Here is a 21,180-nt window from a genome sequence, read left to right as displayed (position 1 = left end):
TTTTAGAAGTTTTCATGTTCCTTTACTGCACCTTCCTAAGAGTTGAGAAAAAAAGGGTACCAGGAGTTTAAGACATGTTAAGAGTTTAAGAGTATTTGAAAAAAATGAAGTACAAACCATCCTGTTGTGAAACAAAGTAGGGCTCTTCCATATGTCTCACTCATGAAGAACAAACAAACAAAAGGTCAAAATAAAGGAATACAGGCGAAAGGGAAAAACAAGAATATTAGAAGGACAAGCCTGGTTGTCAGCGTGGTTATGGAAGGCAAACAACAGAAGAATTCCAAAATCACCCTCCATCAGTGTGATCTCCATCCCAGCAGCATCAGAGCCTCTTCCAACTACCCCTTACCCCGCACCCCTCTCCAATCAGAAGTTCTGATGGAGCCCAGCAATCTGCATTGTAGCAAGCTCTGATGCCTGCTGAAGTTGAGAATCACTCCTCTGGAGGACTGAGCCTGGTTTATTAGGAGCTGGATAGCATTAGGTTGCTTCTGTTATGTAACAGTATTCTTTAAAATTCAGCTAAGAAGAATCTGTGAGTATGGCAAAGTAAACCAAGGTTATGGATAAAAGCTCATAGTGCAAAAGTTATATTACAGAAGTCAATCTCTCAAATATGAGCAGTGAGCTCGGTCTTCCAAACTGCATAGGTGTTTAGAATTACTGACCTGTATTATTTTGTGGGCATTGTTAAACTTTCTCATTAGAATGTTAACTCTGAGAGCCAGAAGACATACACACACTACACAAACACACTACACAATATATATATATATATATATATATATTTATGTACCCAGAAAATAATATCTTACAAATAAAAAACATTCAATAATAATCAATGTATTAATTAAATCCTTCTCTAATGATGTCTAACCACTTTTCAAGGATGAGTGGTCTGTTTCCACAGATTTACATATTAAATACTTTTTCCAAGGATCTAAACATGTTTCAGATACCATATTCTATTTGTTCTTACCTTGCTTTAGGTAAGAAAATAGCACATGTAATCAGAATGACCAGAATGGCATCTGGGCTATTTATTAATCTTTGGTATACCCAAAGTTGCCAGACTTTAAAAAAAAAAAAAAAAAAGGACAACCTATTAAAGTTGAATTTCAGAATAACAAAATCTGAAATCTGTAATCCCAGTGGCTCAGGAGGCTGAGGCAGGAAGATCACAAGTTCAAAGCCAGCCTCAGCAAAAGCAAGGTGCTAAGCAACTCAGTGAGACCCTGTCTCTAAACAAAAATACAAAATAGGACTGGGGATATGGCTTAGTGGTCAAGTGCGCCTGAGTTCAATCCCCAGTACCGAAAAATTTTTTAAATGTAGATTATTAGAATATGTCCCATGTAAAATTTGTGATGTACTTATATTAAAAATTATTTGTTGTTTATCTGAAATTCAAATTTAATAGGGTATCATATTTTTAGCTGGCAACCATTTTCAGGTGGAACTTTATTTTAAAATCAAACTTAGGACTTTCTGCTATAAAAATCTATAAATGAATATGGGCTAGCATATGTAGTTGCTTAGCAAATGTTTGTTGAGTGAGTATGTAAATGACTATTTAAAAATGTGGGCATGAGAACTTAATTCAAGGGACTTATACATAAATGCATTCTTTTCTCAGCAAGACTTTGTTTTTTTTATTTTCTTTTTTCTGTTTTTAAAATTAGCTGCCGAATATATTGTACAGATATCTGTGTTCTACTTTTTCCCCTAGCAACAAAAGATAGATGTTTTTGCTTTTGCTGAATCATATTATCAAGTTTTTAGTCCACTAATACTCTCTGCGCATGACATAAGTTTGCTTGTCACTTTGAAAAGGTCTGCTATTTCAGTCATGAATTCAATGTAAATAGATAGAGTTATAAGAGAAGCAAAACATTATTAGCAGTGGCACAATAATAGTGCTGCCAATAATAATCCTTATATGGAGCATGAACTATTAGCCAATGGGGTTAAAGGAATGAGTTTAAGTTCTGGAGTAAGAAAGCCTTGGTTCTACCACTTTCTGACTGAATGACATTAGATAAATTCTAGGTTCAACCCAAACCTCAGTTTTTCAGATCTTAAATAGTACATATTTTATATGCTTGCTCTGAGAATTAAGTAATTTTTGTGAAAGCTTTTAACTATAAATAGTATAAAATTATCAAAGCCATTTAGGAACATATATATGTTATATATGTCACAGCAACATGATATATTTTGCAACATAACCTAGAAAGCAAGAAATTATTAATAGGGAGGGGGAGATAATCTCGTGGGGCTGGTATCTTACTGTCAGCTATGATTTATTTGTCAGGGGATCTTCAAGATGTGAGTTGTACTCTAATTGGAGATACCACTTTCTGGGCATGTTAAAATCTACTCCAAGCATAAAGTTGTAAGAGAGGTCAGATGATGTGGATGAAGTTCCCTGAGATCTTCAAACATATGCTTACTACCAAAATATTTTAGCTGTTACTGAAGCCACAAATGTTTTATGAATGCAGTGTGTCCACAGTAGGCAATCCCTCTTAGACCGTCACCAAGAACAGACAGGAAGGCCTGGTAAGCAGTCGTACTATTTGTATCTCAGGAGTGTGGGCCCTCTTTTAACCAGATTTCTCTGGGTAGAGAGCAAACTCAGTAAAGCTCCATATAATTTCATCTGAGTAGAATTCCCTTGTTGATACTGAGCCTTTCTCATTCTCTGGTCCAGGATTGATTTTCCCCATTCAGAGGACCTGCACTTTCCAGAACACCCATACTCTCCTCTTCATCTTCCTCTTCTTTCCTTGCTGCCTGCTACCTCATCAAGCACCCTGTCTTCGTTTTCTGACCCTTCATTGTGCTCCTCTGAAGAGGAGGGCATTGTGCTATAGCAAGGGAAAGGCAGAGAGAGTGGGAGAGGCAGGTAGAAACCGTGCTTCTGAAAACACCCTTGGCTGTCCTTTTTGCAGCCTGGGAGAAACCTGGTGAAAATGAGAAAGAATCAGTAGAATAAGTGACTTCTTGCTGAGCTCCCAGTACTGGAGTTTCTTGGCCCATCAGGATGGCTTTACTGTAACTTTGGGCAGAGCCTTCAACATCTGTTAACCTAAGTCGTGTCTTCCTTTTTTCTTTTCTTCCCCCTGCCCCCAACAACTTGTCAGTTATAGTTAAGTAAGTATCAGAGCTGGTCCCTGAGGAGTTGAAGAGCAGGCATTGAAAAAGGGAGAAAAATATAAACTTTTACCACTGCCCCATCCTTGAAAAGGCAGTGAAGGACCCAGCCTCTGCCCTCAATTTCTTCACCTGCTGTTCAGTTCGTCTGCCTCCACTGCTCAGTACACTGCTAGCTAGAGAATTCCCTTTCTCTATGCTATTTGCTAACCTTTTATTCCTGATACCTCTTCTTTTCATTAGCATATATCATTGAGAGTAGACGATACCCTTAGCTGTGAATTAGAGAGCTGCAGGATAATCACTTGCATTATTGATTATCGGAAATGATTTTTTAAATTCTGGATTGGCTTCCCTATGTCATGCAAGTCATTTCTCAGTTGGTTTCGCTTATCCTCAGTTTCTTTGTACTGAATGGAACAGTTTACTTTTTCTAAAACTGCTGCATACTCTGTTCTAAGTGCTTTATCTCTTTAATTTTCAAAACAACTTCTCAAGGCAGGTACTTCCCGTATTATTCTCCAGTTATAGATAAGGAAACCAAGGCTTAAAGAGGGTAAATAACATGCCCAAGTCACCCAGCCAAGGAAATGGAGTTCATATCTGGATCCTGCATCTGTATAGGCCCTAAATGGATTATTTTTAAGTGAAGGGGCTCACATGAGCTTGCCCTTCATGTTACAATTCAAAAGTATCCACTTTGTACTTTGTGTCCCTTTCTAACAAACCATACTTGCCATTTCCGATGATAGGCTCAAACTTGGAAAGCCATCTGCTACCATTTGTCTTCACTTTTCTTTTCTTCTCAGGGAAATCAACGCTCAGCAGACCACAGTCGTTTCATGTATAGTGTCTAAAGCCCTCTAGGGAATGTAGTAAGTCATATACTGAAAAATATTGACCCGGAAAATACTAACATTCCTTTTGAGTGATATTGTTTCAAATCTATATATTTAGAAAGGGAAATTGTGGGCACCTGACTAATCTGAAAACACACCCCATTTAGTGAGACAGTTCCTGAAATACCTATGCCCCACCATCGCAGCACCTAGTAATTATAAAGAGTACCTTCCTTTAGGGAGCTCCCAAGTGCTTTGCAAACATTTTTCCTCATTAACTAGCATACCATTTTTTCTGTGGCAGGGAAGGGAACAAAATACTTTGTCCTATTTAAAATGTGGGGCTGCTAAGGCGTTGAGTGATTAAACAGGTTGCCCTCAGGTCATTTGCTGACAAGGCCAGAACTGGAATCTTCCAGGGGTTGTGGGTCACTCTAAGCAGAAGACCAGGAAATTGGCAAAGGGCCGTGCAAGTGTTTGGTCCAACTCCTCACAGAAGGCAAAACAAACCCAGAGAGATGAAAACACTTAAAAAGCCCAGGGTCGCACGAATAATTAATGCAGAACTGATACTACAAGCATACAAACGGCATACATATATATGCTATGGAGGGAAAGATGACAACTGTGAAGAACCAATTTAGAGTCAGATTAGAAGGGTGTGAAAGTAAAAAGCCTTCACCAGTGACCTTGCCTAGAGGCAAAGCACACAGTTAGAAGGTGAAAGTTTCAAATAGCAAGAGCGTTTTAACACAGACAAAGTTTCAACTTCCTAGCAGCCAAAATACCATCTGGAACTTAAGGCACGCTTCCCATTAAAGGTGACAGGTGGACATGTTTTAAAAGATAGTTGGCCAGCCAATCATAGTTGCTATAAATTGTACTGAAAGCACAAGGATAGCAAAGACCAGCTGAGTTCCAAGCATGTTTACAGCTGACAGAAATGTTTCAACTAAAAATAACATGCATGACTGTCTCTTTTAGGGAATCTCTCATTTCAAAAAAATTTACCAACGTAAACACTACACATAGACTGAGCTCTTCAGCAAACTGAGATTATTAGCAATGAGCCTTCCCTAACTTCTCCTATTTTAGTCTAAAAGTAAAATTCTTCTCTTCTAACCCTGAGATCCCGTGCATCTTATCGTCCCATCAGTGTGCTTCCAAACAAATTCTTTTGTTTGAAAACACAACAGTAACAACAAAACTGTCCAATGAGAGAAAGTTACACAAAATGGATCATGAACATAAAGCACTTAACACCAAACCTGGCACATAATAAGCACTTAGTACATGGTGATTATATTTATTGCAATTATTACCACAACATGTCAAACCTCCTATCTTGTTTAATGGAAAAAATGGAAACACAGTCAAGACATATATTATAAATGGAAGTTAACTCAAGTTTAAAAGTAGATTCCTTGTCCTGCTACGTAGTTCAGTTGTAAAAATATTACCCTACAGAGTTTCAGGCTTTGGGCCTTAGGCTGGGTCATGGAAGAGTATGTAGAAGGAGCTTTCTGCTTTGAGGTAGGTGCCCACACTGGTGATCAGAAATGAGATGGGAGAGATAGATCACTTTAGTGCAGTTCATCTTACCTGTCAAGAGCAGAGATCAAGAGTTGAGAACAGTCAAACAAAAACAAGTCTTTAAGTAATGATGCAAGGAGATGTCACAGACCCATGGACTTGACTTACAGAAGAATATCTCATGTCATCATTCAGTGACTGTGTATTCTTACACACCTAGTTTTTAACTAGCTTGATCATTTGGTTTCTAAGCCAATAACAAACCAAAGCAGTAAACACAGGAGGAAAAGGGCCTCTGCCAACAGGCTAGAAAAAAGAAAGAGACAGAAAAACTATTTTAGAAATTGACCTAAGAGTTCAAAAAGCATATGGAATCAGTTAATGGGGAAGGGGGTGGCCTTGTAATAAGAATACCATGCAAGTATTCCCACACCGCCCTTGGTGGTCTGCAAAGTGATTTCATATGTATTTTATGTCAACACCAGCACAATGAGGTAAGTAAAACTGTATACCTCGGAGGCATTTGGTGATTTGTCAAGTGGCATACAGTGTGTTGGTGCCTAGATTTGAACAGGACCATTTGAGTCTGAGATCATGGCGTTCTCCAGCACCCTCTCAACTTCCACACCTGGCAAAGTCAATCTGCAGCTCAGTACAGTCAGTACAGAAGAGCCAGTTAACTCTTTAGTTACATTTTAGGAACATTTCTTCCTTAAAAGAAGTAAAAGTGAAAGCCTAATTCTTCAGAATGACACATTCTTATGTTGGCATATCTTTTCTAGACTTAAAATAGTCAATAGTAGCATTTACTAGGCAGAACATTGGAAGTGGGAATCTTTCCCAAAAGACCCAAACTATACCCGCTACCTCTAAGAATCTTTCTCTTATTTCTTATATTTGTTTGATAATGTTAAAGGGTAAACAGTTAAATCTCTAATGATGACACTGAAAATGAGCCCTTAATAAGCATCACTCCCTCTTTTCCACAGAACGACTTCGAAGATGTTTAGTGGAGAGTATCTTGTAGCTCTCCAAGAGAGCCAATTTTTGGCAGGGGGAACATGGAAAACTATTATTCAGTGACCCGGAATCCTTTAGCACAAGGTTTCTCTGAACAGGAAAGGCCAGGAAGGCCTGGATCTTTCCAGTCAAGGATGACCCATTCAACAAGCAGAGTTTATTTTTTATAATTGTTTCATTTTTCTTTTTTGTTGTCTTGTTTTTCTGTCTCTCATTCTCCCACCTTGGCTGTGTCTCGCTCTGTCCTGCTTGCTGTCTCTTCCCACACCCACAGGTGAGAAGCCCCACCAATGCAGCATCTGTTGGCGCTCCTTCTCCTTAAAGGATTACCTTATCAAGCACATGGTGACACACACAGGAGTGAGGGCATACCAGTGTAGTATCTGCAACAAGCGCTTCACCCAGAAGAGCTCCCTCAATGTGCACATGCGCCTCCACCGAGGGGAGAAGTCCTATGAGTGCTACATCTGCAAAAAGAAGTTCTCCCACAAGACCCTCCTGGAGCGACACGTGGCCCTGCACAGTGCCAGCAACGGGACCCCTCCGGCGGGCACACCCCCAGGTGTCCGCGCTGGTCCCCCGGGCGTGGTGGCCTGCACAGAGGGGACCACTTACGTCTGCTCCGTCTGCCCAGCAAAGTTTGACCAAATCGAGCAGTTCAACGACCACATGAGGATGCATGTGTCTGACGGATAAGTAGTATCTTTCTCTCTTTCTTATGAACAAAACAAAACAAACAAACAAACAAAAAAAGAAATAAACAAACAAAAAAGCTATGGCACTAGAATTTAAGAAATGTTTTGGTTTCGTTTTTACTTTCTGTTTTTGTTTTTGTTTTGTTTCATTTTTGTACTACATGAAGAACTGTTTTTTGCCTGCTGGTACATTACATTTCCGGAGGCCGGGTGAATAATAGTTTTCCCAGTCTCCCTCGGATGGTGGCCTTAAGGCCTGGTAGTACTTCAGGAGGTCCACTGGTTGGATCTCTAGCTACTGGCCTCTAAATACAACCCTTCTTTACAAAAAAAAAAAAATCTTTTAAAAAAGTAAAAAAAAAAAAAAAAAAAGAAAAAAAGAAAAGAAAAAATTTTTTTCACTTGTGAAGAGCACTACAAAATATATAACAAAATCTAAAAGGCCTACTGTCTTTAAGTACACCGCTTGCAGTGTTTCAGTGGACATTTTCACAATTCTGGCCGCTTGGACTTCACAGTAACCAGTTAAAACTGTGGAATATCACTTCTGGTTGAAAACCCAGAGGAAAGGCCCTGCTGTTTTCCACCTACCACGTTGTCTGATTTTATAAAAGGGCTGTGGGGGTGGCAGGGGGCAGTGGGTTCAGGAGTGTGGGAAAGAATGTGGAATGGCAGGCTTCTCCCCCAGATTCTGCCATGTCCACACACCTGGCTCACCTCCTTCACATCCCCCCTCTCAGCAGAAGCCAGGAAGACTTGGAGAAGCAACAAGCAACAGTGGCTATCGTATTTATTCAGTGTCTTCGCTGAGCCTCAGCCTCAGCACAATCAAGAGGGACTTTCATGAAAGGCAGAAATGCAGATAAAACAAAGATATCAGAGATTTGCACCTATGTTTCTAGGTACAAGAGAAGGATTATTTCCAACAATCTTTGCAAAAAAAAAAAAAAAAAAAAGAAAAAGTGTCAGGATATATTCTTGTGGAAGAGAAAAAGAAAGAGGAATGGAGGGTGGGGGGAACAATAAAAAGTTCTCGAGGCTTTTTTAATTCAAAATTTTATAGAGGGACAAAAGTGACGTTTACCAGATAGAATGCTGATTTTTTTAATATATTTACAACAGTATTTGTGTAAAAAAAAAAACAAAAAAAAAGTGAGATTGTTAAAAGTAATTTTTTTTTTCATTTTGGTTTTGCATACACTGCCACCAATCCCTTCTCTTTTATTTTATTTCACACACATATATATATTTTTTTTGGTAAGTCAAGACTGTTAAGGTTAGCAATACTGCTTCCAGATAGAAAGAATAAAAGGCAACTAAAGTTATATTTGAAAGAGAGGAAGGTTATTTTCTTCATATTTTTTTTTATTTTTCTTAATTTTTATTATTTTAAGTATTGCCTGGGTTGATGAGGGCCTCTGTAGCCCACCCACCCCTGCTGTAATTTGAACTGCTGCTTTGTATTTTGATGTGTAGTTCTTTGACTTTTAGCAAGCTTAAGTTGCTCCACTGAATATTTTCTTTCACTGATCCATGCAGAATTCTGTTCTCTTTCAGGGGAGGGACTTCATCTTTCAGAAGTAGTTTTCTTGCTTCTCCAATATTTCACTGGGCTCTTATGATTCTAGAATTTCTGTTGACTGCTTTTTTCTTTGATGAAACACTAGTAGTCTAGATGTCTTGACAAATGGGTTTGTCTGTTTTCTGGTCAGCCGGGAGGAGGACTTTACAAAGCCCATACCTCCTCACTCTTCAGAACCCTACAAGCACCGCTGTGAGAAGCCTGTTACAAACAATGATGCATTGATGCCAAAATTACTTTTCTTCCTTTCCAATGTCACCTTCTGACTCTTTCCACCATGGCTATGAGGGCTCAATAAGACTATCATTCGTTAGATGAGTTATCAATCCTTGCTTTCTGGAAAGGTCTTAGGGAAATTAATCATTTTCCTGATGCTGACACCCACCATTCAAAAGGCCACCAATGTACTGCATCTTCCCAGGTGCCACTCTCTCTTCCTAGTTGGGATTTCTCTCCTCGGTCTGATCAAGATACCATCAAGGAGATTTTGCCGTTATAGTGTCCTGAATAGATTCCAACAAAAATAGGACTTTTTAAACCTAACAGTACTCCCAAAGTGATTTCATAACAGGCATGTTTTAACACACTTAAAGGGAAAAGTAAATCTTTGAACAAAACAAAAACGCCAAACTATAATTTTAAAAAGAAGAAAGGAGAGGATATTTTAGTTTCAAAATTACTCTACATTTTAATTTAATTTTCCTTCTAATTTTCCTGTTAGCATTTTATTTACAAAATCCATGCAGCAAATAAGGGAAAATCTTCCAAGGCAAGCAACTCTATAATAACTAAATTGGTTTTATTCATATATTTTAGACATTTGGTTAACTTGGATGTTTTCCATAAGTTCTTTGTGATGTTTAGTAGAATTCGTGCAACTGGAGTGTTTGTGAGTTTGATTTGTCCTCCAGTAGATATTTTGCTAGAAGTTTTCATGTAGACTTGGATGGTTAACTGGTTACTAAGTATCACCCATTATACTTTCTAAGAGGAATTCTACCAAGGACACTGTATCCAAAACTGACCTGTAAAAGTCAATGAGAAATGGCTTCAGAAATACAAAAAGTCAATTTTTCTATTGCCAGTTTTGCTTTTTAAAATATTAGTGTGGACTCTGATATTTCCATTAACCACCAATAGAGGGAGCATTAATTAACTATGCCATGGAATTGATTGATATTTTGGTAAACAAGTCATTCAATCCATAAAATTTTTTAAAAAAATTAAGATTGAGGGGAGAAAACTTCAAAGGAAAATGACATGAAATCAATCAGCATCTTTCAAATGAAAGAAGGCCAAAAGTCACTATAAAATATTTTCAATTATTTGACAGTAGTAGATTAAAAATAGTGTTTTTATTCTGACCTTAGCAAAGTAGGCAGAATTATAATACCTCCAGAAAAGTTGGTTTTGAGTGCTGTTTGGATCACATTTAGCTGTCTGCTTCTCAAATCTGGGGTAGACCCATTTGCCTTAATGCTGATTTGCTGTTCTAGAAAGGTAAACAATTGGGTTAAAATCCACCTTTTGTTGTAGAGCATTTAGAGAAAAAAAAAAAAAAAAAAAAACTACAAGTGACTTGAAGCCCTGATGTCCTCTCTTCCCTGTAAAGAAAGTATCTCTTTTAAAAAAACAATATTGGGGGCCCCAAAAGAATTCTGGTTGAGGTGATGTAATCATTGTAGACCAGCACAAAATGAACTGCCAGGTTTGGATGGTGTAGACTTGTTCACAATGTGTCTTTTCCTCCCATACATCTCCCAGCCTAAAATAATTGACAAATTATTATTTGAGAACAGGAGGAAACTAAGTCAGAGAGGGGATTCCAAGCTGGGGGAGCAAAGTTGCTGTGAGACTGTATGTCTGGCCTCTGAAGACATAAAGCCTCTGGCTTTCCAAATTGACCCCCAATTAGAAAATAAACGAATCTGCACCTATTTCAAAAGGATGCAGATACTGTCAGATTGCTAACCCACAATCACAGTTAAAACATCACAAATATCTCAAAAAATAGAAAAACACATTTGACCTCATGATCAGAGAATCATTATGGATTCCTTAGTTTTTTTTTTTGTTTTGTTTTTTTGTTTTTTTTTTTTTTTTTTTTTTGGTGGGGGAGTTCAAATCCTATAATTTTCTTACATTTAGACCTTCAACCTAGGATGCTATCAATACTAAAAGAAAAGAAAATTCCTTTTAGTAGCCAGGAAAAAGGTAAGATCGAAGCAGATCCTCGAAATTTAAGACCCTTAAGATGAGTATCAGGAATAAAAATTGGCATGGAAAAAAACATTTTTTAGCAATGTGTGATTTTTAAAAGAATTTGCTGGACAAAAGAAAGAAAAAAAAGTTAAAAGGGAGTGTTTATCTCAAGACATTTAGATATATACTCTGTGAAAAATAAAATTTCCTAGCACTAAAAACATTGGTAGTATCCCGGCATAGCAGGTAATTTTGTTTCCTATTAAATACCAATATTTGTGCATAAAAGAACCTCTAAATATATAAAATGTAACCCTAAAAAGGAAAGAATCATAACAAATGGGATCTAAAATGGGGAAAGACTGAAAAACAAGCCAGCACCTCCCCAAATTGAAATATTTTTTACTATATATTTTAATTGAATTGTAAACTTTCACTCCTTATGACAGTTTTATAGACCTTTTCCTTCCCAAGTTCCTAATACTATGAATCTATTTCTTCCTGAGTAAGTGTAGTAAAGTCTCAGCTCATTTACAGGTGCAGACCATCCCCTTCTCCTAGACGCTTTAAGAGGTCACAGTAGCTCTTAGCCTTAGAAAGACTTGGGTTTTCTTTGTTTAGAAGTCACAGAGGTTTCATTTTTATCATCATAATATTCTATAAGAACCAAGAAAACCTTTTCAAACCTACAAGCAGGGAGAATTTATGCATTCTGATAACGAAAAAGGAAAAGGCTTCCTTTGTGTTTGTGTCACTCTAAGTCCTAACACCTTACCCTACAAGTACTTCCATCATGCGAACACATCAGCAGTATATGCCCTGCTCATTCCACCAAATCAGTGTTTTCTCTCATCATACACTCAAAAAAGAGGCGTGTCCCTTATCAAATCCCTCAGATGCCCAGAAAACATAATAAAGGCTCACGTTGCTTCCTTGTAGAGACTCCTCCATGATGTTTCTTACACCTGTTGCCCTTAGGAAAGGGGGAAGCGAAGTAGATCTGGCTGGGCACACTAGATATGCCCCTCCTGGAGCCTTCCTCTGTGATTCCTGAAGATGTTATTTGATTAGTTAGGACTGAGGGCAGGGGATATATGATTCTGCAGAAAAAAGTATCACATGGTGGCATCAGGCCTGCCTCTGCTATAGCCAGTGTGTGCTGCAGACAGGGAACAAAAGGAAGGTGACATGCAGAAGCAGACACAAACTGAGTTGCCCTGGGGACTGAGAACAGGAGGGGGCTCTTTCTGTTGTGACTGGATTCTTAAAAGAAATCTTCTAAAAGAATTTTTTAATTTAGTAATGAGTTGAAGTCCAGGGTAATGGAAGCTCTGGGGAAGAGTACAAAAGAATTGCAAAATGGATTTATTCAGCACCCGACAATGCTAAACCTGAAAACATCCAATCGATAAACTAGGAAGTTTGGCAAGAGGTACTTAGAGAAATCTCTTTTTTTTTTTCCTTGGGTAGGGTGGACAGTTTCTTTTGAGTGATTTCCGGCTCTGAGAAACTTCTTTACTTGCTAGAAAATAACTTTATTTAAATAGTCAATTTTGTCCCCTGGAAAAAAGAATTAAAAATAATAAAAGGCAAAAAAAAAAATAGGACACCAGAGACAGAATCAAGTGACTTGGTGACAAATTAAAGAAAGGGTGCACTAGAATTTCAACAGACCCCTAAGATCATAGAGAAAGCAAAGCAACCCACTGCCTTTAGGCTGCCACTCTCAGTCTGCAGTGAATCAGGAAAGCCTTGAGCTGACCCAGTCAAGGGGCTTTCTGAAATCAGACAGATCATTCCAACAGGACCACCACAACCTTTTTCTCCTTTCTGTGTTTTCCTGAAGAAAAGTGTTGTTCTCTTAGGTACCCAGAAAACAGATTACACGGGGCAAACTTTCCAAAGCAATCTCTGCCCAGTGCTCCAACTGCATAGGAAGACAGAAAAGGGGCACCGAAAAGAGGCCCTTGGGGGAGAATTTTTTTTTAATTTCCAAAGGCTTTATGTATAATGTTCTCATTTCTGATACCACTTAAACCTCCCCAGGAGGAAAGGTTGTGGTGACTTCGTGTTCCTATAAACACAGCATGTGGAAACTATTAATCCAAAGCATCATTTCTAGCACTGGGTATCAAGATGATCAGCCTGACCAAAATACCCCAAAGATTTTCTAAGTCTCTGAAGACTTTTTTTTCTTCTTGAACACTGAATCCATAGCAGTCAGTGATGTACATTAGCAGATCCCAAGAAATGACAATGAAATGGTAGTGTTTTTCCATTCTTCTTAGGGCAAATAAGTAGAGGATGATTCAGAATAGTTCCCTCCTCACTGAATGCCCTGGATTAAAACAAGAAAAATCATCTTTCCACACCACTAAAACAACCTGCCATTCCAGTGGCTTCTTTAGGCCCCGCCTGTTGCTTCATAGACCGAATACTTTCAGACTAAAATCTAATCTGAAGTGACCTCAGTTAAGGTATTTTCACAAGAAGCCGCTTATAGTACAGAATTATTGCCTTAAGTCAGAATTCCCAAGTAAGAGGACAAAAGACACAGAAATTGGAAGGCTGTGACGACATGGACATTTCTTGCTTTTAATGGTTGCATGATAGCAAAAATAAGCCCTATTCATGACAAAGGACTCTGGAAGCTGTGACTTCTTGGGGAGGCACCAAAGCTGTCCAGAGTTGGCCACTCTCAGGAAGTGGCTGGTATTTTTTGCCTACTCATTTTCATTGATAGGTCTGGGCTTAGTGTAAAACGAACATATTGCTAAACAGTGCCTCCCATAAAGCATGATCACAGGTCTCTGGGATGCCGGTTTCAAACATTTCCTTAACAGGGAGAATAATCCCAACAAAAAGCTTTCTTTCTCTATATGGTGTATATCTCTAAACTCTTTACCTCTCGGGTTTTGGAGTGCATCTGGTTTATCTGGTGGTTCTTTGTTTAACTGCAAATTCTCAACTTTCGCATCTTCAGTGAAAGAGAATAATCTGCAGATCATGAACAAAATCTAGCCACTATCCTTGGGAGTCTCAACTTCTGGGATACCTAATTAGAATATAAAAGTTCCTACTAACCCTCTTTCAAATTCAGAGGTTTCTTGGTTCAGAATGCCTAAATGCGAGGTTGATACACCCAAGACAGAAAAAAAAAAATTAACCCCATAGAAGACATCTGTTTCTACTATGTTTGCAACAGTTGTCATTGCCCACAATGTCATTGCAATTTATTCTAGTAATGAAAGGGTCTTAACTCATCCAATGTGGCACAGCTGTGGTCCAGAGTGTCTGTACATCATGCGTGTGCACACGCAGTATTAGGGTCTCTTAGTTCAAAACTATTCCACATTCATATTACCTAGTGTTGGTCAGAGATTTGGGAATTTCCAGCTAGACCTCAAAGGTCTAACATAGCTCACATACCTGCTTCTGTTCTTTGGTCTTACTCAGGTGCATCAGTATCTGGGATGAGGCTTAAGGGCATTCTGAAAGAGCCCAACCATTAGTAATTTCTATTTATCCCTTTGAAAACCTTGAAAAAAAAATGCTACTCTTCTATTGGATTTACTGATATGTGTTTGTCTATATTTATTGTCGTCTGGGTGTGTGTGTGCATCTCTCAAAAGAAGCACACACAGGCAGAGGTCGTGGTGCATAGATGCAGTTGTCTCTTCCCACCATTGTGCCCAGATTTGTGGCTTCCTTCCCAGGAAGTAGTCACCTGCCCACTCTTGCCTTTTACAGTGTTTTGGAATTGGAATAAATAAAAGCAGTTTGTTGGCTCCACAGCAAACCCACAGGGACAGGCTGTTTTCCTCCAGAAGAAGGTGGAACATAAGTACTCAACTGTGGAGCAGAACAGAGGGAGTAACAATCAAGGGCATCTCACCAGGTCTCCTGGAGCAGGAGGGGCATTGAAGTCAGGCAGGCAAGGCCCATACAAACTTTGGCCTGAGTCATCCCATGACTCCATTTCTTTCCTTTCTGAAACCCAGTGTGGGTACACACTCACACAAGAGCCCACATGTGCATTTTGACTCCCAGATGAAAGCTTCCTAATACTGCCTGCATTTGCAGGATCTTGTCATCATTTACGAACTGTCTCCTGAAACCAGTGTGGCCTTTGCCAAAGTCTTTCCAGGAGTGGGTTGTTTACCATGTCTAGCAAACCAATAGACTATCAGGGTAATATTTGGGGGGAATCTCTAAGAATTGATGGCTCTTGCCCATCTCAAATGTTAAAGTAGAATGTCACTCTAGTGTAATATACTGGGTGAATGGACCTGGCTCTTGTAGCTGACTCTGATGGCTTGGTGGTCCAAAAACAGTCGGATTGTTTTTTCACTTCATGCCCTCCTTTTACTAGATGGTTTATTATTTTTTATGACATGTAGATTATTTCTGCTTTACAGATTTCAGAGGACATTTGTCTTTCCTCTTCTATTTTGGTGACTTCCCCTGCCCCACGAAGTAAGGCTACTTACAGTTGCAACTTTTTTGTTATTATTTTTAAAAATGTATATTGTCTTTCTATATCCAAAAGAAGTCTGTGACTGTAACCATACGTATTTCTTTTTACTGGAAAAAAAATGAATTCTGTTTTTTGGTTTTTTTTTTGTTTTGTTTTGTTTTGTTTTAATTAACAGTACTAGTGACTTTGTGGAAGAATATGAGTTACTATTTAGGTATGCTTACTTAAGTGTAGTACACTACATTGCAGTATTTCTGAAACCTAGAACATACACACTATATATAACAACTCTATATTGAAATATATATTACATTATATTCATTTTGACTTTTGAATCTGCCTATGATCATGAGTTGATTGACATATTATTTCTTTGCATATATCACCCACCCATCACCAACCTGCTGCAGTTAATCTGGTGCGTTTAATACTAATCATTACTGCTCTAGTTTGCTTTTTATATTATCAGCTTCAGTATTGTCTTTAGAGGATTTTAGGATTTTTTTAAGCTCAGACTTAGCAAATGTAGGAAAGTAAAAACTTTTTTTTTTTTTTTTTTTTTTGGTGTGGCTAATACAAAGAGGTTCATATTCTAAGTGATCTTGTTGAGCTGACCCTCTCAATATCTGAAGTACAAAAGTGCATATGAATGTATCTGTGATTTTTCCCCCTCTAGGACTGTCATTATCTATATTTGCTTCTAAAAATACGACCATGGGGCTGCTCAACCTTCACATGACCTAACCAACTAACACAAGCTGCATTCAAAGGGCTGCTCTTGTGAGAAGCACAGGACAGGGAAATGCCTAGTTGTCCCAGCTGTATTTTCAAACATTGATTTTAAATACCAGTTTCTTACTGGCTACTTTCTGTTTTCAATATGCTTACACTTATTTTAACAAGTCTTCATTTCCCTGGAGGTAGTTTGGCAATATAGTGTTCATTTTCCCAAGAGATTTCTTTTTAAACTAAAGCCAGAGTTTGAGGAACTTTTTATTGACAGAGGCTAATACAGAACTCAGAAATATATATCACATTTTTCAGTCTTCAGAATCCATAAAATGATGGCCCTCAGAATCTCCACTTGCCTATAAAGGTGGGGATTTGGTGCCTTTCCTCTTTAACAAGGCCCATGGAACTTTCAGAAGTCAGGCATCCTATCTTCCTATATAAAAATGATTTTTAGATAGTATTTTGAGATGAGAGAGTTCCTTCAGCTTCCCTCTGCTCTTCAACCCAGTGTCTGGGAAACATCAGAACTGGATCCATTTTTCATCTATCTTGGGCTCATGAGACCAGTCTCATTTCCTCCATTCTATATTTAGGACAAAACAAAACAGCTTTTCATAAAACTGTGTAAAAGACCTTCCCGCCTTGGACCAACATTAAGGCTTCTCAGTGTGAACACACCAATTCCTTTCTTCCATCTTCCCTGAGAGATTATTTTCTGGTCTCATCCTAGTCTGCCATACCTTGTCCAGCCAATCTGCCCCGACCCGCCCAAGCTTTCCTCAGTCCCCTGGTACTCACTAAGGCACCACCACTCTTAGTCTGCTTGAAAGGGCTCATGATGAGTCTAAGAGCAAAATCAACAATGTGTTCTCCATTTTCAACTAAACACATTTCTACTAGACAAATGTGATTGCAAATTGACCGTTCGTGAAGCTTCTGTACATGAAGCCAGAGATCACATACCCTCCAAATTGTATCCAATTTGGATCGCCTTATTATTTTCCTCATTCCTTTTCCTAACCTGCTCTATTTTTTTGTTTCTTTTTAAGACTACTATGAATTCACTTTTGTCTCATCACTGCCCCCCCAAATTCCAATACTACATTCTGATCCCCGACTGTTCATTTCTCTTCTTTCCCCCTACCCATTCTGAGTGTCCTTCCTGAAATGAGTTCAGAAACTTGAGACTCATAGGCAGAGTGAAGCATGTCTTCATTATAGCTCCAGATTTTAAAAGTTGTCAATATTCTTTTGAGAGTGGGAGGACCTGAGTCACAGTTTTAAATGTCAACTGTACTAGCTGAGATCATTAGTTCCTCTCACCTTCACATTTGGCCAAAGATGAAGAGAAAAGTATTTCTGGTTTTTTTTTTTAAATACCACAGTTTTGAAATTCTTGATATGAATAGACCATCTCTGAGAGAAAAATTGCTAATGTTGACTATTTCAACCCCTGCTAATACTTAGCTGAACGTCATTTCTACCAGGTACTAGATTTACAGAAATCTAAAGAAAGGGGTAACATTTCAAAATAACTTGGATAACTGTTGAAGTCTTAGTGAGCTCTTCTCAAACAAGTAAAGTCACTTCTACCTAAATGCATTGCAGAAGAAATTAGGAAGAATTTCTTTACTTAATACCTTTTTGAAGAAAAAACAATTTTCAGTTGGCTTAGAAATTTGAGCAGTAATTTATTTAAGATATGAAAAGATCCATAAAGATTATCAAGTGTCTATTTTGCAACCAGAGATTGCAATATGTGCTTAAAGAAAACATTAATAAGACTGGATGGATACTCTAAGGGCTGTGCAGTATACTGCCCAATTCCAGAATACTCACCATGTAATTTGGTCATTGTGCTAGATATCATTCCAACGAATTTCAACTGTCTGGTCTTCAGAGCATTTTCCAGAAGACTGATCCCATTTGGGGTATAACACTTTCAGGATTCTTTAAATGTCATCTCTTCACAATAACCCTCTTAACAGTCTTCCTTGACTTTCCAGTCTAATGCCCTTGCCATGGTACCAGATTGCCCCTCAGCTCATACAAAGACAGATCTTGTGACAGGTAGAGCATTGCCTGGTTTTAAGTGCACAGGGAGTATGGTTTCAGATCTTGCTTGACCCACTGATAAACAGAATCAACATTTATAATTATAAATGTATTCTTATTTGACTTTAGGCTTGACCTGGCTTTTGTCTTAATCAAACCAATTTGTAGCATTGATTCACACCATAGAGAGCAAGAAAATAAATAGAAGGTCCAAAAGCCCTCCTGAGACATGCATCTAGCAGGAAAACAATGTTTCTTAAAGACAATATTTACATTGCTTAAAACTATGCCCTTCACTTGGCATGTTCTTCTAGTCAGTTCTGTCCCTTTCTCTTGTCCATTCTGACTCCTGGTATTGGTTTTAAAAGTGCTCTTTATCTAAAGTACTCTTCTCCTCAGGCATTGCTGTATGAAGGAACAATAGATTCTTTTCTAAATCCTTAAATACTATCATGTATATGTGTAGTAGGAGAGGATCTGGTCCTGATCGATCCCATCTGGTCCAGTTAATCCAGGTTGCCTTCTATTTTCCCAAGAAAAGTTCCAACCCTGAGACCCGGGACACAACCCCTCTGTTAGTCGCAGATTAGTGACTAAATCTCTTAATATTCTAGAGCTCCAAGGTGTGAATTTCATATAGTTTGTGAGTCTCCTGTTTTTCCAAGCAGACACCTGTCAGGAGCACCAACAGCCCTAACATTAACTAATGCAGCAAAATAATGGTCAGAAACACCATAGTATATATTTGGAAGGGATTAGGAAGGGATTTTTTTTTCTTTGTTTCCCCATAAAAAGCTTGCTTCTCCCTCATCCCCGCAATGCATTTCAGAAAGTCTGCATCTCATTTTATAGATACATAGTTTTAGATATTTGCAAATGTAGCTTAGAAAATGTTCTGAGATTGAGGCTGGTAGCAAACAAGTTTATTTTCTGCACTGGACTTTAGGACAAGTGTGCACAGATACAATTCCTTCAAAGAAAGTGAAACATGGTAAAGCAAAGGGATAATACTTTTACACATTAAAACAGTTGTTTGCTATCTATAAACCTTGATTTAAGCATAATTATGTCTTTTTATAAACCTGAAACTGGAGGAATGTGTATTTTAGTAAAGTTTGTTTGTTGATTTGTTTCTTTTTCTTTATCTTTTTCTTCTCAAGGTAGTGAAAGATTTTGATTCTTTAATTTGGTACTGTCCATGGGCAGTCTAATAACTAACGACCACCACAGTCATTTTCCCCTTAGCAGAAAAGCCTTCTATCTTACCATTAGGGAATCTTTCCTCCATGAAAAATCTTTGTTTTTTCTAATGGCACTTGAGAACTTTGAGGACAGAAATTCTCTCTATGCTTAGAGCATAGAATAGTTCAAATAAAAATTATTCCTTGAGGAAGAAACCCTATTTGCCCAAACTAACAGATTTCCAGCCAAAGAATGGGAATTGATTGCAGATGAAGGTCATGCATTTTATACTACAAATCCTTACTGCCTCCTCAAATCCTTCCTGGAATAAGGATAGGGATAAATTAATTTAATTCAATTGCCCTACAGATGTTTCTTTTTAGTAACTAGTGTAGAATACCCAGCAAAGAAAAAGAAAGTATGCTAATAAAATGTCAAACTCAGTTGATCTATAGATTTTTATAATTATATGGATTTCTTTAATCTTCATTTCAAGACTGTATGTGTTCATGAGGTCTGAAACAGAATATCTGCTTCCCCATTGCTTCTCATCTCACCCACCACCCAAGCGCTGGAGATGGTAGTAAGTGGGAGATTGTAACTGCATCATTAGTACTTCACCTGTCCATACTCCATCATCACAGAAGAAGAAATACCCAAGTGAGAAACTAGTGGGGGGTGGGGGGGTTAATGCTTCATTTGAATGCATACTGTTTTTCAACTCAATTTACAGATAGACTGACAACCTTTTAGTAACCAGTCTATTGTGTTGCAATTTACATTCTTGGCCCACTCTTTAAATTATTTGCAATTTCAATTAAGTGAACAAGGCAAAGCAAAAAGAGGAAGCAGGACAATGTGATGGGACCAAATTTGATACCATCCTGGATTGCTTAAGCCAGTTTTTAGGATTACCAGAGGAAGTTGTTGCAACTCCTCCTTGTCTTGGCCGCCTGGCATGATGATAGTTCAAAGAGTTAGTATGATACCTATACTTATTTAAGACTATTCTTACTGTTTTCAAACCCATCTAGAGAATTTGTAGAAACCCTACACTGCTCCTATACCTAATCTGCTCTCCAGGATACATGAGGAGCATGCAGAAAGATAACTGAAAATAATGGCTCAAATTTGAGATAAGATTCTGCTATAGTCTGAAGTGCTTTGGGTGTGTTCCTCGCTAGGGGAATATTTGCAAAACAAAACTCTACTCCTGCTATCCTTGGGACAAACCTTGATCTGGAATCACCTGTAGTTTTATAATAGAAAAATTTCAAAGGTATTTTCAGCAGTTGAACTTCTTCCTTAAGTCCCACTGATTTGAACTTCACTTTTCCTAAGGAAACTATTAAGATATAAATTAAGGACAATTTGCATATATCTAATTAAAATTGGCTTTTGCACTATTGTTGAAAGGATTGTCATTTTTCAGAGTACATGAAGGGAATGTCTTATAATCCTCATCCTATGTAGCAAACAAAGATGAGAAGCTGATGATAGAGAAAAATCAGTGATAATTTGCTGATCCCAGTATGCCAGGCTCCTTTGTTCCTGTGATCTATTCTAAACTGCACAGGGATTCACCTGAAACTCCCAGTACATGTGTGGGTCTGAGATTACAAGTAGATTCACATTCTCGGAGTAGCAATCCAGACAAAGAGACAGATTCTTGGGGATCATCAAAGGCAAAACATTTCTCCAGAA

At 38.2% G+C, this 21,180-nt stretch overlaps 1 protein-coding gene across 7 annotated transcripts in view; it reads left to right on the top strand.

Annotated features, from left to right (window-relative positions):
- Positions 1 to 10,443, top strand: part of ZBTB20 (zinc finger and BTB domain containing 20) — a 124,047-nt gene extending 113,604 nt beyond the window's left edge. For all 7 annotated transcript variants that reach the window (XM_079155410.1, XM_079155405.1, XM_079155407.1 and 4 more), the window contains one exon: positions 6,826 to 10,443. In XM_079155410.1, the coding sequence (XP_079011536.1) occupies positions 6,826 to 7,247 (422 nt within the window). In that variant the 3' untranslated portion in view covers positions 7,248 to 10,443. The remainder of the gene's footprint in view (positions 1 to 6,825) is intronic.
- The last annotated feature ends 10,737 nt before the right edge of the window (positions 10,444 to 21,180 follow it).

The sequence above is a fragment of the Sciurus vulgaris genome (assembly GCF_902686455.1).
Source record: "Sciurus vulgaris genome assembly, chromosome: 10".
In the NCBI taxonomy this organism is placed as follows: domain Eukaryota; kingdom Metazoa; phylum Chordata; class Mammalia; order Rodentia; family Sciuridae; genus Sciurus; species Sciurus vulgaris.
Note: the sequence above shows the minus strand (reverse complement) of the source record. Positions and strands in the feature narration are given on the sequence as shown.